Raw genomic sequence first — 16,883 nt, forward strand, 5'->3', positions numbered from 1 at the left:
ATTTTTTTGGATTGTGGGCAAACCTGGAGACAGATGAATTTGCCCCACACAAAGCAGCTCATTAAATAATCCAGCCCCAATTAGCAAATCGACTGGCTTAGGCTGGTGAAAATTAGGATCCGGTAGCTTTACATTGGCGGGAAGTTTCTTCTAATGCTGACGTCTAATGCAAAATTGGGCTGAAGGTCACCAATGTTGGAGGCTACGATCGCAGTTAATCGCGCCGAGTAGTCAGAAAACCCATCCGTAGAGAACCCTGAACACCGGTAGAACTCCGGAGTGGTTCCTTACCAGAATATTGGCTGTGGCTAGCAGCACCACTTCACCAAAACTTCGAGAGAATTGACGGCGGCGGACGCTGAACGGTTCAACGGCCCTCAGATGCATTATCTCATTAACATAAGCTTTAAAAATAAGCCTGCGATTACTAAACATTTTGTTTAGCAGCTCCAATGCGACGTCATAATTTTTGACTGTGAGCTCCAACGATCGAACAGTCTCCAAGGCAGATTCACTAAGGCAGGAATCTGTTTTTTAATGTTTTAATTTATTTTATATTTTAAGTAGCGCAGCTCAAATTTGCAATGGAAAATAACACAGTGCAACAGTGATTCTGAACTTTTGAAGTGACATAGTAGGAATTGTTTATTGGGTCGAGTATATCACAAAACCATGTATGAAATATGTGTAACACCCTCAAAATCTTGATTTATGGTTAAAAACCCGTTTTTCGGGACTTTTTTGTGCTTAAAAATTCCTGAACGCGTTTTTTTCAGCCGATTTCAAAATTTTCGGTGTTTTTCAATATTTAAATGTTGTAGCTTTTGAAAAAAAATATATCTTAGATTTTTTTAAACAGAAAAAAAAATTTTTACTCCTGAAACTGAAATTTTCGCCTTTTATTCGTGTTTTTCGGATTTTGATGCCAGTTTTTCGGTACAACTTACAAAAATTCTGTCATTCATGCCACGTATCAATGTTGTCTCATTAATTCTGAATAAAACGAGACAAATTTCCTAAAAAAATTATGAAAATTGGTGAAGTTATAACGCTTTTCCCAAAAAAAGTCAATTCAACCGAGCGCTCTTTCTTCTGACAAAAATTCGGTCGTTTATGCCACACATCAATATTGTCTCATTAATACTGAATAAATCGGCCGATCCCGGCCGTCCCCACTTATATAATGCCTGAAACAAAAGAAGGATGTGTGCAAAGTTTCAACTCGATAGCTTAAAACTGAGACACTAGTTTGCCTAGAAACGGACGCGAGGTGATCCTGATCAAGAATATATATACTTTATAGGGTCGGAGATGTCTCATTCACTGCGTTGCACACTTTTGACCAAAATTATAATACCCTCTGCAATATATTGAAATCCTGTATTGAATACTGGTTATGAAATTACATTATGTTAGTTATTGAATACAATATTTTAATTACAAGAACCTTTAAAATATTTAAATTTGTAAGTTTCAAAGGGTGGGCATACATTTTTTTGTTAAATTTGTAAGTTTTAAGGTGTGGGCAATGGTGTAAAAAGATTTTTTTGTTAAATTTTTATGTTTTAAGGGCAAAGGATTGGCATCAATTTTTTTTTTTAATATGGCTGGTTTTTTATTTTTAAGACTTGGAGAATCCAGTATCTCGAAAAATAAATTTTATTTTAAAATTCTAAAAGATGGGCATTGGTGAAAAAAGGGCTTGTTTTCGATTTCAAAAAAAAAAAATTCAAAAACAAAAATTTTAATTTTTTGAAAAGTTTTAACTTTAAATAATTACAATACTTGAGGTGGGAATTTGAAAATATTGATAGGAATGGCTTTTGCTCTATTGGAAATCGATTTCAGTAATTTTTTTTGAAATATTTCTTTACCTGTCCAAAAAAAAGTATTGATTCTTGTGTGAGAAGACTTTGTCTATGTGACACATACGATGAACATCTCAGAATACAGGCGAATAATAGAAGAGACTCGGGCTATTTTGGGGCCCGTACCCCCACTAAAATAAACTCTTTTTTGAGAGGCCCGGCCCGGCCGAACACGTAACTTTTTCACCAAGGCCCGAGACCGGTAACCGGACCGCCAGACGCAGGGGACTTGGAAAAAATTAAGCTCTCAGAATCGCAACTCGTTAATTCAAATAATAGACAAATAGACATTAACACTAATGTTCAGAATCAGATAAATAAATTCTATAAATAAACCAAATTGTAAAAGTTTAAAAACAATTCTAAAATTGATACCAGCCACCTGTACGAGATTTTAGGTTAGGTTGGGTTAGACGGCTGTCCTCCTCCTAAGGAAGCGGCAACCATACTTAGACCGCATTCGGTCCCGGATCTGAAATTCCCTTTATTCGCGAAGAAGGACTTGTGGTCTAGCAGTTCCTCCGCTCTGAAGCTTTGGTGAATCTTTCTATCCTATTAGGATCTATTTAGCTCGATCGAATCGATAGCTTTGTTCCATAGCCATGTCTCCATAGGAGAGGGGAGAGGACTCCGCCTTGCGGTGTGCCTCTACTGACGGCCCTTGTTAAGGAAGAAGTGCCAAGTGAGGAGCTGCAGGTTAGCAGCTGGTCAATGAGTCCCACCAGGTGATCTACCCCATCTTCCCCAAGAGCCCTCGGGGTGGGGGTTATGGTGTTCGGGACTACCATGGAGTATTCCTTCTGAGAAAATTTGAAAATGAGCGCATGGAGGGCAGTCTCGGTGGATTAACCCTTTTTGTTAGCATGCTGTGCATCAGAGAATACGGTGGGTTTAAGAGTTAATCTTAGGTATAGGCCTATGACTCTTCCGAGCGTCTTAAGCAGGAAGGATGAGAGACTGATAGGTCTGGAATCTTTTGGCGTCATATGTGATGGTTTGAACGCTTTGGTTATAAAGACGATTCGCGATTTGAGCCACTGTTGTGGGATTCTGCCTAGGGAAAGGGATCTGTTAAAGATATTTAGAAGCCAGTTTGTGGCAATGTTTCCTGCTTGTTGGATTTGTGAAGGTATTATCTCGTCGGGACCTGCCGATTTATAAGGCTTGAATTGTGTATTACCCAGTATAGAGGTTTCTGATCAATATCCAGTTTCAAGTTTGTAGGAGGGGCATTTGTATTTGGCGGCGCATCCGCTTCCGGGGTGCAACCTGGAAAATGAGTTTCATGCGACTTACTTCCTGTGCTTTGAGTGGACGAAGGGATTATCATTTTCAACGATGGGACTTCCCGAGTACAAGGTGGTAATGGGTGAATTATCACTTGTATACACGGTAATCATCTGGTCAACTCTAATGATCGCGTCTTGGTAAACGATACCCCCTTTATAATTTATAATAATTCTCAAATTCCGGGAGTTGCGAATTCGCAATCACTAAACTATTCCTTTAGCCAAGAAATTACTGAAAGTAACCTGGTGACTATTAAACACATCGGAGAGGATATCAGCTTCGGCCGTTTCCTTAGAGTATCGTTGATCGCAATAACGGTATATTGCGCCCTAATTTGTATTGGCCTCACCTATCGACGTCTCACCTGGGCCAGAAGATACACGATTCAACAAAGGGAGGTGATTGCCAGCATTGGGTCGTCCGAGGGCGGCCTTGGCTTTAAGGCAAGGGTAGTGAACTAGAATAATCCTGTCTTGTTGACCGTGGTCTACCACTGGTAAAATTGCTTACACAGCATTTGCCCGGTTGCTCGTGCACAGACGACATACATTTCATATTTGGGTGACCGCTGTAAGTATCATATTCAGTTAGCCTTTAGTCAAAGAATTGTATAAACATTCAGTTCCATTTAAAATTTCCAACGTTTCACACGGTTTGTAGTTGAAAATAAAGAACTACTCGGTTTTTTTTTAAATATTAACAGTAGAGTACATTAAAAATAGTAATTTATATAAAGTTTATATAAAGAGTTTATCCGTAGGTCCGTTTGTCTGTCTTCAAATTTTGTACACAAATTCTGTCTACAAATTTTGTTTCCTTTTCACTCAGTATTTAATTCGGACGGGATAGGTCGACTATATCCTATAGCTGCCGTGTTTTTTAAGTTTAAGTTAAGTTAGATGTCTAGGACTTATTATATATTTATATTCTTGATCAGGATCACCTCCTGTGTCGATATGAGCATGTCCGTCTATCTATCTGTCTGTTTCTACGCAAACTAGTCTTTCAGTTTTAAAGCACATCCTTTTCTCTTTGCATTCACTATATAAATCGGAACTATAACTATGCTATATAACTAATTGTTCGGAAATGCCATAACTTTGTTGTAAGAGTTAGAGGGTTTAAGTAAGAGGGTTGGAACTTTCCACACATGTTACATTTGGCCTAAATATCTTATCAACAAAATTTCATAAGGATTGGGCGACTATATCTGTCATAGCTGTCATAGAACGATCGGAACTGGCATAAATTTGGTGTTTTTTAAGTTAGAAACATGGGATTTGGTACACATTTCATTTTGGGTAAGGTAATCCGATTTTATAATGATCTCTTTCAACATTTACACACAACCTTCTTACTTTTAAATGCAGTATATAAGTGGCAGAAGGTTTGCCAGGTGGCAGAAGATTTATTTAATATTCTATATAAATATATAAATGATATAAAACTATACACATATAATATACATTAATATAATTCTGTCAAAAAGTTACCTGAAAATTGTAAGAAGTTTTTAGAGTTGTTCAGTAACTTTCCTGGTATTTCGGGCAAATATTTTTAGTTCTTTATGTTTGAGAGTATTTTTAATCATAGAAAAATAGTAAGAGCTGGTAATCAAACAAATTTTTGATTTGTTTTTACGCAAATATGGTATCTGTACCTTTTCTGTACCTATTACTTTGTCTCCTTTCTTCCCTTGAATAATATCAATAAAAAGGGTTTTGTTTGTTTTTTGTATATCTTTATTGAATTTTAATTTTATAATATATGCACATTTTTCGCCAATTAGTAAATATATAGGAACTTCATAGTTATGTATTTATGTATATCTTTCATCTTTTTTTTAATATTTTCATTAACTCCAGTAGTACATCGTTTTACTTTACAATTAAGTTTAATTTATTTTTTTTATGAATGAACTGCTTTATATTCATTGGATGAGTACCTATACATACGCATGGAAAAGTATCAATGAAGATTTTAATACCGAAAACATTCACATACGATTAGGAAATGGTTAAGCTTTTTCACCTACAATGGGACAATGTTCTTTATGAGACATATAAACAGTTCATGAAATATTTTGTATACTGTTAAAATAAATAAGTTTAATTACAGACCAAAATATAAGAGTTTTTGTATAATTACCTTATACCGTGATATGTTATATACTCATTCATATGTAATTCTATGAATTGAGCAATGAAAAAAGTCTACCAATTACTTTGCGAGGTCTTGGTTTTTTATGTATAAGATTGCAAGTTATCAATTAATTACTAATATTTTAGTACGCGTAAGCTATTAATTGATAAACCATTCCTTTACATTCAATATAAGAAAAGAAATTGATCATTAATACATGAAAAGCATACATTTATCTCAAAATGAAAAAGAAATTTGGAATTTTCAATGAAAGGGACTGATTCGAAGTGAAGATCTTTACTGGGATATTAATGAAATTATAAATTATGTTAGCAAAAACTCTTCCACAAATTTAAAAAAATTAGCATTGTTCTGAAGAGTGTGAATATTATTTATAGAAACTTCTTATCTAATATATAGGAACATCATAGAAGTTTTTAATGTATCTCAACGCCTTAATTTATTATTATAACTCAGTTTTCTTGTAAACATTTTTTATGGGAAATAAATGTGTTTACACGAAAATTGTGTTATACAAATGTAGTTCAAAAAATCAGTCTAATGCAATATCGTTGAAAATGGTTGTTCCTTTTTACGAACTTTATATTTATTTTTAATAAAGATAACGGTACAATAAAAAGCTTAAAAGTCTCAATCATATAAGCTTTAAAAAATGTTAAAAAATTAGAAGAATGTAAATTTTGTATTAGATCATCCACAGAGCTAATAAATATTTAAGATTACAATTTTTGACATAGATCGTAACAAATTTTTAACGAGAAAACAATATGATAGGTTTAAACAAAACTCTTTGCTTCATTATGAACAAACTCACATTATTGGAATTCAAAATACATGTTAAACTTATTAAGATACAAATTTAATATAGATAAATAAGCTTTTTCATATTTTATGCAAAATAAATTATTGGCACATTTTTCCCATCAATGATGAAAGTTACTTAAAAATGTTCCTTTAATTCATAATTTTTTAAATTTTAACCGAAATTTCTTAAGATATTATGTTTTGGTAATAAGTGCCTTAAGTGTATTTTGTTAAGAGTTTGTTAGGACATTCGGCACGCCGAAACAGATCTTAGTATCTTTATGTATTTATTATACTCTTAAATAGGAAACAAAGGCATAAAGCAATAAAATGCTAGGAACTTAGTTTGCGTTTCATTAAACCTAATCATTCTATTATATAATTTTATCTTCTTTTTTTGACATTGCGACGTGATCAATGTTATTTTATTATTTTTATCAGGAAATATGACTCCAATTGTCTCATATAAAACGTAAACGTAGAAACGCTACATTTAAAATAGATAGGAACACTTCCGTATGTTTAAGAATTTCCTACTAAGTTAAGTTAGGTATTCGTAAGATTTATTTTAGAAATATCTTTATATACGTATGGTATCATGGAATGCCTATGATTTTATAATATATCGATAAAATAGGAACTATCAAGTTTACATAGTAGTATCTGCAGCTATTTATGCTCATCTTTTATACACATATGCATGTATTTCCTTGTTTGATTTGAGAGAGCGTTTTAGAGGCCTGAAAACAGATTCTATTTAGCTCCTTGGAGGTATTGAAAGTATAAAACATACCTGTGTTTTAATAATTATCCATTGTTACAAGGCGAAACTCACAATCCATTTCACTTTCCACCTATAACTAATAAAATAATAGTTACTATCTAATCCAACTGAAAAATACTGATTTTATTTTTTAAGAATATACTCTAGAAAAACAAATCAAGAAAACGCAGAAATAAAAATAATTTATTTTTAATGAAATAAATGTTTATTTTTTGTACAAATTTTCAGCATTTTAATATAAATCAATTGTATTAATTTGTATACATAAATTAAAATTAAGAATTTTTAATAAAATTATTTTTAGCACCAATTAGTCGAATTTATACCGGTAAATATTAAAGCATACTTTTTATGAATTAAGTGGAAGTGGTGCTTAGAATTTGAAAATAAACTCAAAGTACCATACTCGTTAGATATGATTTAACACTAAGTGTTTTTATATATGAATTTACTTTAGTTTGCATATTTGTTTTATATATCCTATCTCCTATGCAAAGTTCTTTACAATGCTTCTATGCTGCAAAATTTTAAAATTTTCCAATTGACGACTTTTTTTTTATAGATTTTAGTCTCGCAATCATCGCCTTTGTACTCAAAATGTGGGTTTCACCTATGATCATCGCACAATTTAAATGGGTCTTTATGAAAATAATATTTTTATACCCATTCATGGTGTGTTATTTTAACTGGATGTTTGTAATTATATAGATTATATATATTTATGATCAGAACGACGAGTTAATTAAAATAAAGCATGTCAGTATGCCCGTCTGTCTGCCTGTTTCAATTCATTTTACTCGGGGAGTATAAAAGCTATAGGGTTGACACAGATTTTACCCTGAATTGCTTGGTGGATCAACTCGCATTTCAAGTGTAACGGATGCTCAACACCTTAGCACAATTGACCACACAATGTTAACAAAGTGCTTAACGTGCATGATATTGCGCTTAACAAGTATTTTTATTAAAATTAACGAAGTTTATTGACTATACCTAAAATTTGTTTTAAACAAATTTTAATAATATTCTCGTATGTTGGTAGCTAGGATTTGAACCCTCTTGTACAGAGTTGGAAGTTACTCATTCAGCCACGCATGCTTCAGTAATCTTTCTAATATTTAAGAAAAACTGAGAGAATTAATAACTTCGGTGAATTTAGCTTAATAACAGTTAGCTTTTTTCTCTTTTAATATTCAATCTTTAAATTTTTGAATAGATATCTTTATGTAGGATACGGACACAACATGTGAATCGAACAGTGGCGTAGATAGCTCTTTGATATGGGGGGGATATGACTCAGAATAATATCCTGTATTTTTGTAAGTTTTATTTTACACTGCGATAATAATCCGCAATCTGCGATAATAATAATAATAATGCTGTACTGCACAGTCATCGCGTAAAAATGTGTTTCTTTTTCAATTTTGAGATTATATCATCATCATTCTCAGACCCAAGGGGGGGGATTGATCCCCCTGATCCCCCCCTATCTACGCTACTGGAATCGAACAAAATAAATATTGTTTTTAATCGTTAGTCAAAATTTTAAGCCCAACCGTTGTTTTTTTTTACATATCTCTAAAAAGGTGAAATAAAATGTCAAAGTGTTATTATTTTTCCATTATTAGTTAAAAATTTTTAAACATTTATAAGAAATATTTTGGGACGATACCGATCAAATAAATTTTTAGGATTTTAGTCATTTGAGAAAACAGTAATACGCCTTCTTAAAACTTACAACTGAAACAGTAAAAAAACCTTCAACCTATCCTATCAATCCTTCAATCCTATTTGAGATGTCGTCAACCATACTTCGTATACATATGCATATATGTACATATATGTATATACATATACATATACATATACATATACATATACATATACATATACATATACATATACATATACATATACATATACATATACATATACATATACATATACATATACATATACATATACATATACATATACATATACATATACATATACATATACATATACATATACATATACATATATATATATGTACATATTCATAACTATTTATTTAAAATTATAATTTTATTAATTATAATATAATTATAATATAATTTATTTAAAATTATAATTTTTTGTGATTAGGAGTTATTAGGAGACTAATATTTATAATAAAAATGCCTGCAATTGGAAAATTAAATTTTCTGTTGTTTTGTATAATTGCGAGGCATTAAATGTATGCGCATTTTATAAAAAGAATGAACGAATTAGTATATTGCGATTTATTTAACAAAAAAATAGGCACATTCATTGTAGAAGTTCTCTGTCTTATAGTGTCAGCGGGAAACTAAATGTTGTCATTTAAAAATACATTAGTTAAACTGAATTATAACAAAAAATAGACGAAAATAAAACTTAGGTATTTTTTTTACTTACACAAAAGTATAAGTTGATAAAAAAAAAGATAGGATCAAAAGTTTTGACCTAAGAAGTCAAATTCGCCGACACTCTTACCGGTAATATGATTTCGATTAAATAGCTGCTGAATAAGATCCTGGTTACCAGCGATGTTTGTTTCATTTTCAGACTCGACCTCGGCTGTAGAGCTCTTATTGCCGGTAGTAGTGTCACAATTTAAAATGATGTTGTCTTCATGCAGCCTGTTAGAATCTTGACCAGAGCCAGATGTATGGGACGAAGCAATGCTTGTTGCATTTGAAACAACATGCTGGAACAGAAAAGCCTTTGATAAATTGTAAAAGCGTTTTTCTCTATCAGAATCATTGTCATCGCTTCCGCTGCCATTGCTATGAGAGTAAAGCTCGGTGGTTTGTTTAAAAAGCTTTTTCATCTTGCAAATATGTTCTACGCTAAAAGCGTGTTTTTGAATGTTGACTTGGGTGACTTGGCACAACTGACAGTCTTGCAAAATTCTATCGGAATCCAGTTCCATAGAAACGTAGTTGCTTTTGAGGTCGTTGGCTACTTCCTTGCCACTTGAACCATCATAACTATTATCGTCTGATATATGTGCGTAATGACGCTGATTACGTGATTTTTTATCTTTGGCTCGAGAGTTTTGAAACCAGACCTAAAGATGAAAAAATCAAAAACATTTCTAACTTTGTAAACAAAGGACATTTGAAAAATTAAAAAATAAGTTACCTTTATAAATATAAACAATTTGAATCTTGAAAAATTGGGAACAAATAAAATCAGTCTGTTTCCAATAAAATTATTGATTGTAATATTTTCCATAACATTACAGTCCGTTATGGCATCTTCACTAAAATAAATTATAAAAGCAATAAAAATTATAAATAATTATTTTTGAACCTTAAAAAATAAAAAAATACGTATAATAATTATGTGCTTATAGATAATGTATATTAGAAAAATAAAGGCGTCAGTTTTGTCAATCGTATTACTTACAAACAGGTAAAAGATCTTTTTTAGCCCAATCAAATCAATGTTCACTTTTTAATAAAATATTATATTTTTAATCTGGAATAGAATCCTCAGCCCTATAAAATGTATATATTCCTGATATGCACAATGAGATAAAAATAAAAAAATTGTAACAATAAAAAAGTAACAAAAACAATAAAAAACAAATACATTTTCGTTTGATAGTTATTATGATTCGAACCCTATGAGAAATGCATATGACGGTCTATACGAACAATTGGGTATACCTATATTATGTTTACTAGTTTAAACTCTAAAGTTATTTATTAAAAAACAAGAAGGGAAACCTAACTTCGGGCGGAGCCCAAGTTGATATACCCCTATAGTTAAGGTTGTTCCATTTCCAATCGTATAGTTTTATGGCGTCTATAGGATATGGTCGGCCGATCCTTATGCAATTTAGCAGATCGGATTATGCCCAAAATAGAATCTGTACCAAGTCCCATCTTTTTAACACAAAACACCAAAGTTATGCTGTAGATAAGATATTTTGGGCAAAATTATGAAAGTTCGAACCATCTAAATTAAGAAACACCAAAGTTATGGCATTGCCGATCAATCAGATATATAGCAGCTATAGGATATAGTCGACCGATGATGACTCCACCACTGCGTTGCACCCTTTTGATCAAAATTATAATACCCTCTGCAAGGGTATAACAAGAAAGAAAAGCTGATTTCGAGTGAAGCCAAAGTTGATATACCCTTGGAATTAGGTAGCAGCTTATATTATTTATATATAGGATCGCATATAGTTGTCCGATCCTAATGAAAGTTTCACCATCTACTTAAACCATCTACTTTTACCATCTTCTGAAACAGCCCCAAGCATTTTTCTAACTTAAAAAACACCAAAGTTATGCCAATTCTCTAACTTAACTCAAAACTCTCCAAAGACCCAACTCTCTAACTTAAAAGCACCAAAATTATGACATTTCCGATCAATCCATTATATGGCAGCTATAGGATATAGTCGCCCGATCCCTCCCGTTCCGATTTATATACTGCCTGCAAACAAAATAAGGATGTGTGCAAAGTTTAAACTCAATAACTTTCTACTTGAGGGACTAGTTTGCGTAGAAACAGACAGACATGCTCATATCGATTCAAGAGGTGATCCTGATCAAGAATATATATATTTAATAGGGTCGGGGTTGTCTCCTTCAATGCGTTGCACACATTTGACCAAAATTATAATTCCTTCTGAAAGGGTATAACAAAATTATTTGTCGTTTGGCGTTACTATATTTAATATAATTTTAAGAATATATATATATGTATATATAAAACTTCCTCTCTTTATCTTAAAGCGGACGGACGTGTTTTTTTGTGCGTACTGCGTTTTTATTCAATTTGTATTAAGTTTTCCATAAACAATCGGTGTTTATTCCTTTACACAAATAAAATAAAATAAATAAAAAAACAAATTTCAGTTTTTCGATCCGTATCGCTTCGCGTGTGCAGTGATATATTTGGAGGTAAAATAATAATTTGATTATTCTTCCAAACAAAGCCCTGCTCTGCATCTTCATCTCTTACCGTGTTGCTTCTTATTCTATTGCTTCTACTCTCGCTCAATAGAGATTCTTATCTGTATTCTTTGCATCTTACTAACACGCACTAACTGCTCTCTTTAATCTCGCCCTTTCGTTTCCCTGGTACAGTGGTTCAAGGTTCCTTAATAATTAGAAAAATAACATTAAAAAATTAATTATTTAATTTTTAATAATCATTAATAAATTAATTATTTAATTTTTAATAATTATGGAATTTAAACTTGTCTGTGCCTTGTATGTAGACTTGTATTGTCTTATAATAAGACAATCTCCCCTTCTCAGCCTATCATCCACTGCTGGCTTTGTGAAAACGTTTTACACGCTAAGTGTGCCGTGTTCACGGCCTCAGTTTCGGATGCAATTTCACGTAGGTCTGGTCTCCACTTTTGCTGTGACGGTTGTCGTGCTGTTCAGGACGAAATGAGATCGTTCATGAGGCAGACAAAAAGCGGATTCAAGGAGTTGATTAGTGGTTTTCGAAAAATCAATGACCAACTCTGTGCGCTCGATACATAGTTAAGTAGTCTTCAACTAATTATTGAGTCTCCAAAGTGTAAGAAATCCTCTTTTAGTAATGTGCGACAACTATGCAGCCGCTTATATCTCTGGCCACCCCAAGGACCTGAGAAAAATTCGGCTTCCGCTTATTTTGGAATTAATGGGCAATTGTCCGATATGTCCTCTGTGGCATCGCTTCAAGTGATCCCAGACCCAATAATTAAATCCCCCTTAACAGTCACCAAACAGGGTAATCAACCGTCCGGACCTCCGGTACGTACGGTACATACTGATTACGGCGACACCAAAAATCTTGGAGGTGATCCCACCATCGAAACACATTTTTGTTTCCCGGCTTGCCCCTGATACTTCGGAGATTAATATCTCGGCTTACATCAAAGCCAAAACAAAAGTCGACATAAAGGTGGTGGATATTACAAAATTCAAATAATTATACACCAGGCACACGTCATCTTTCAAAATACGTGTGCCCTTGCAGATGTTCAAGACGATTTTTTCCCCCAGCTTTTGGCCAGAGAACATTTTCGTCCAAGAACATCAGCCAAGTACGGTGAAAAAAAAGATAATCAAACCTGTGGGTGTAAAACTCCCACATGTTTGGCCACTGATCAACCTTCCACCTCATCTTCCTCAGTTTCAAAAAACTAATGTCTTCATTAACACTAACCTATCAAAATACTAGAGGGTTACGTAGTAAACTATATTCTGATAGTTCTTTCTTTGCATCTTACATTATTGTATTTACAGAAACTTGGTTAAAGCCGGAGATCTTAAGCTCCGAAGTTTTTCCTAGTAGGTACACCACTTTTAGATGTGATAGAACTCTGCGAAGGGGAGGAGGAGTGTTTATTTCTGTAGACTCTAAATTCGCTTCTAAAGAGGTAAAATCACAAGAGTTTGGTGACATTAAATTTGACATTAAATTTAAAATACCACCTTCGTCCGAACCGCCAACATACTGGCAACATTTGTCCGCTATTCGTTTGGTTTTCGATCGTCTGTCTGGTGGTGACCCGCTGATAGCTCTGGGTGACTTTAATATCCCAGAACTTATGTGGTCAAATGTTGATAATTCACCGTTTTTACAGCTTAACTCCCACCACGACTTCCCTGCGGGCATGTTCGACATGTCACTCGGGCAAATTAATCACGTTAGAAATTCTTTAGGTCGGCTGTTGGACTTATGTTTATACCCTTGCAGAGGGTATTCTAATTTTGGTCAAAAGTGTGCAACGCAGTGAAAGAGACATCTCCGACCCTATAAAGTATATATATTCTTGATCAGGATTTCCTCCTGAGTCGATATAAGCATGTTCGACTGTCCGTCTGACCGTCTGTCCGTCTGTCTGTTTCTACGCAAACTAGTCTCTCAGTTTAGAGCTATCGAGTTGTTTGCACACATCCTTCTTTCCTTTGCAGGCAGTATATAAGTCGGAACGGCCGGGATCGATCGACTATATCCTATAGCTGCCCTATATCTGATTGATCGGAAATGCCATAACTTTGGTGTTTTTTAAGTTAGAGGGTTGGGACTTTCCACACATGTTATATTTGACCAAAATATCTTATGTACAAAATTTCGTAAGGATCGGCCGACTATATCCTATAGCTGTCATAGAACGATCGAAATGGGCATAACTTTGGTGTTTTTTAAGTTAGAAAGATGGGATTTGGTACAGATTCTATTTTGGGGAAAAAATCTGGTTTGTCGAATTTCATAAGGATCGGCTTACTATATCCTATAGCTACCATATAACTGATTGATCGGAAATGCTATAACTTCGTTGTTTTTCAAGTTAGACGGATGGGAGTTTTAATGGGGGTTCCTCTTTGGCAAAATAATTCGATATGCCAAATTTCATAAGGATCGGTGAAGTATATACGATCACCTAGCGGACTGCGACTCAAATGCAAGGGTATATAAACTTCGGCTCCGCCCAAAGTAAGCTTTCCTTTCTTGTTTGTCTCTGATCCTGATGGAATTACTCTATCCAGAACTTTTCCCCTTTCTATCCCAGAGGATCCATATCATCCCACTCTTGAGGTTTCAATCGAAATCAATTGTTTAATTGACCTTAAGTCTACAGTTAAATCTCAGAATGATCGTTTCTTTCGTAAGGCTGAGTTTATGAAATTAAATAAGTTAATTTCGGAATTTGATTGGTCTGATTAACTGGCATGCGAAGATATAAACATCGCATTACAAAAATTTTATTACACTTTGAACATATTTTTCGACGCTTGCGTGCCGTGGAAATATGCGTCCGCTTTAATGAATCCGCCTTGGTATACAAGGCACGTTATAAATTTAAGGAATAGTATGAGTAAACTTTTAATTAAACATAGAGTATCTGGCTGTACAGTTAGTTATTCAAGATACTTAGTAGCTCGGTCCAATTTCACCGTGCATAACGCAAAATGTTATAGGAGTTATATTCGCCGCTGCAGGATTCAGTTTTCTCAGGATCCGAAGCAGTTTTATAACTTTGTAAACACTAAGCGTAAACATGTATCTTTTCCTCCTCTGCTTACGTGTGAGAACTCATATGCAAACACTGATCAGGCAATGGCCGATCTCTTTGCACAGCTTTCAAACAACGTATTCACCTAGCAGCAGCTCAGCTCAGCCTTACACTTATAATATCCAATCAGCCAACCTTATATTTTGCCCATCTTTCGATCAAAGTGATGTTTTATCTTAAACTTTCTAATCTTTAAGTTTAAACTTTTTAATCTATCGCTGGAAACTTCGATCTTTCCCCTTATGTGGAAGGAATCTTTCATTATTCCACTGCATAAAAAAGGGAAAAAAGGGAAATCCGACGCTGCAATTATAAAGGCATCTCTAAATTGTCAGCAATTCCTAAGCTTTTTGAAAAACTTATCACTTCACATTTGCAATACCTATGTAGTTCAATAATAACTTCGTGTCAGCCTGGCTTCATGAAGCGCCGCTCCACCACTACCAACTTATTGGAGCTAACATCTTTTATCACGGATGGGTTCCGGAATGGCTTGCAAACAGATGTCATTTACACTGACTTCAGTAAAGCATTTGACTCTGTTAACCATTCGCTTCTTATAAGTAAACTCAGGCTTTTGGGATTCAAAACTGATCTTCCTATCGTTTCTTTTTACCGTTCTAGTCCTCACCAGGCTATGTTCTTTCTCTATGGGAACGCCTTAGAACGATTAACTCAGGTTAACGATCTAGGTGTCCTATTAGATATTTACCGACCATATATCCACCATGGTTAATAAAGCTATGGTTGTGCTTGGTTTTATTAAAAGATGGTCAAAAGAATTTAATGACCCGTACATAACTAAAACGTTATATACATCACTGGTCCGTCCGATTCTTGAGTATGGATCGTGTGTCTGGAGTCCTCAATATGGAGTACACCAAGATCACATTGAATCTGTACAAAAAAACTTCCTTACTTTTGCTCTTAGGGGACTTAATTGGGATGCAATTCTTTACCTCCCCTCTTAACGTAGTAGACTTTTACTAATCAGCTTACCATCATTAACAAACCGTAGAACGATGCTGGGTGTCATGTTTCTATATAATCTTATTTATGAAAATATAGACAGCCAGAATTTACTAACAGGCGTTAATTTTAACGTTTCTAGTAGAAGGACTAGAAACTTTCGTCCTCTACTCCTCTGCCATTGTAGTTCGAAATATGCCCAACATGATCCGTTCAGGGTATTATGTTCAGACAACAATGGTCTCTACCACATCTTGTCACTTTGCTCCACTAACAATCTTAAATCGCTTATATTAAACGCCTTATCTGTGCAACACTCTTCCTCGTGATATCTTTCTCCGACTCCTCGCTTAACTATCTCGGATCTATTCCCGCGATTCAAGCCGTACGTTACATGGTAGCGTCTCTCGGTCGGTTGGACGGGAGGTGGGCTGTAAGTATGCAATGGGAACCGCGCAAAAAAAAAAAAAAAAAGAAAAATATATATATATATAAAACTTCTAGACGCATTTTTCAAACTTAAATGCACTTAAAAACATACTTTAGTTAAAAAATCAAAAAATTTGCCCCATCGAAGATATTATACCCTTGCAGCTTTTTTTTACGTTTTTTTTGGTTAGGTTTTTTGGTTTTGGTAGGCATAACTTTGTTGTTTTTTAAGTTAGAAAGACTTGATGCAGATTCTATTTTGGACAAAATAATCTGAATTGCCGAATTTTATAGGGATCGGCCGACTATATAGCTACCATATAACTGAACGATCGGAATTGGCATAACTTTGGTGTCTTTTTAGCTAGAATGATGGGACTGCGGATTCCATTTTGAGAAATCTTATTTGTTCTGCCAAATTTCATCAGGATCGGCCGACTATATCCTATAGCCGCCATATGACTGAATGATCGGAAATGGCACAACCGTAACTGCAACGGAATATCAACTTCGGCGCCGCCCGAAGTTA

At 34.1% G+C, this 16,883-nt stretch overlaps 1 protein-coding gene and 1 long non-coding RNA gene across 16 annotated transcripts in view; one reads left to right on the plus strand and one right to left on the minus strand.

Moving 5' to 3' along the window:
• The first annotated feature begins 4,446 nt into the window (after nt 1-4,446).
• Nucleotides 4,447-7,680, plus strand: LOC123257743. The gene is made up of 2 exons (XR_006507858.1): nt 4,447-4,660; nt 7,472-7,680. It is a non-coding gene; the product is annotated as an uncharacterized LOC123257743 (long non-coding RNA).
• Nucleotides 4,881-16,883, minus strand: part of LOC6501786 (zinc finger protein 2) — a 73,753-nt gene continuing 61,750 nt past the window's right edge. For 11 of the 15 annotated variants that reach the window (XM_032455857.2, XM_032455852.2, XM_032455856.2 and 8 more), the window contains one exon: nt 7,103-9,982. In XM_032455857.2, coding sequence (XP_032311748.1) covers nt 9,362-9,982 — 621 coding nt within the window. In that variant the 3' untranslated portion in view covers nt 7,103-9,361. Of the gene's footprint in view, nt 6,866-6,918; nt 6,986-7,102; nt 9,983-10,056; nt 10,178-16,883 lie in introns of those variants that run through there. The other 4 variants (XR_004311342.2, XR_004311341.2, XR_006507857.1 and 1 more) reach the window with 4 other exon arrangements.

The sequence above is a fragment of the Drosophila ananassae genome (assembly GCF_017639315.1).
Source record: "Drosophila ananassae strain 14024-0371.13 chromosome 4 unlocalized genomic scaffold, ASM1763931v2 tig00000054, whole genome shotgun sequence".
Classification (NCBI taxonomy): domain Eukaryota; kingdom Metazoa; phylum Arthropoda; class Insecta; order Diptera; family Drosophilidae; genus Drosophila; species Drosophila ananassae.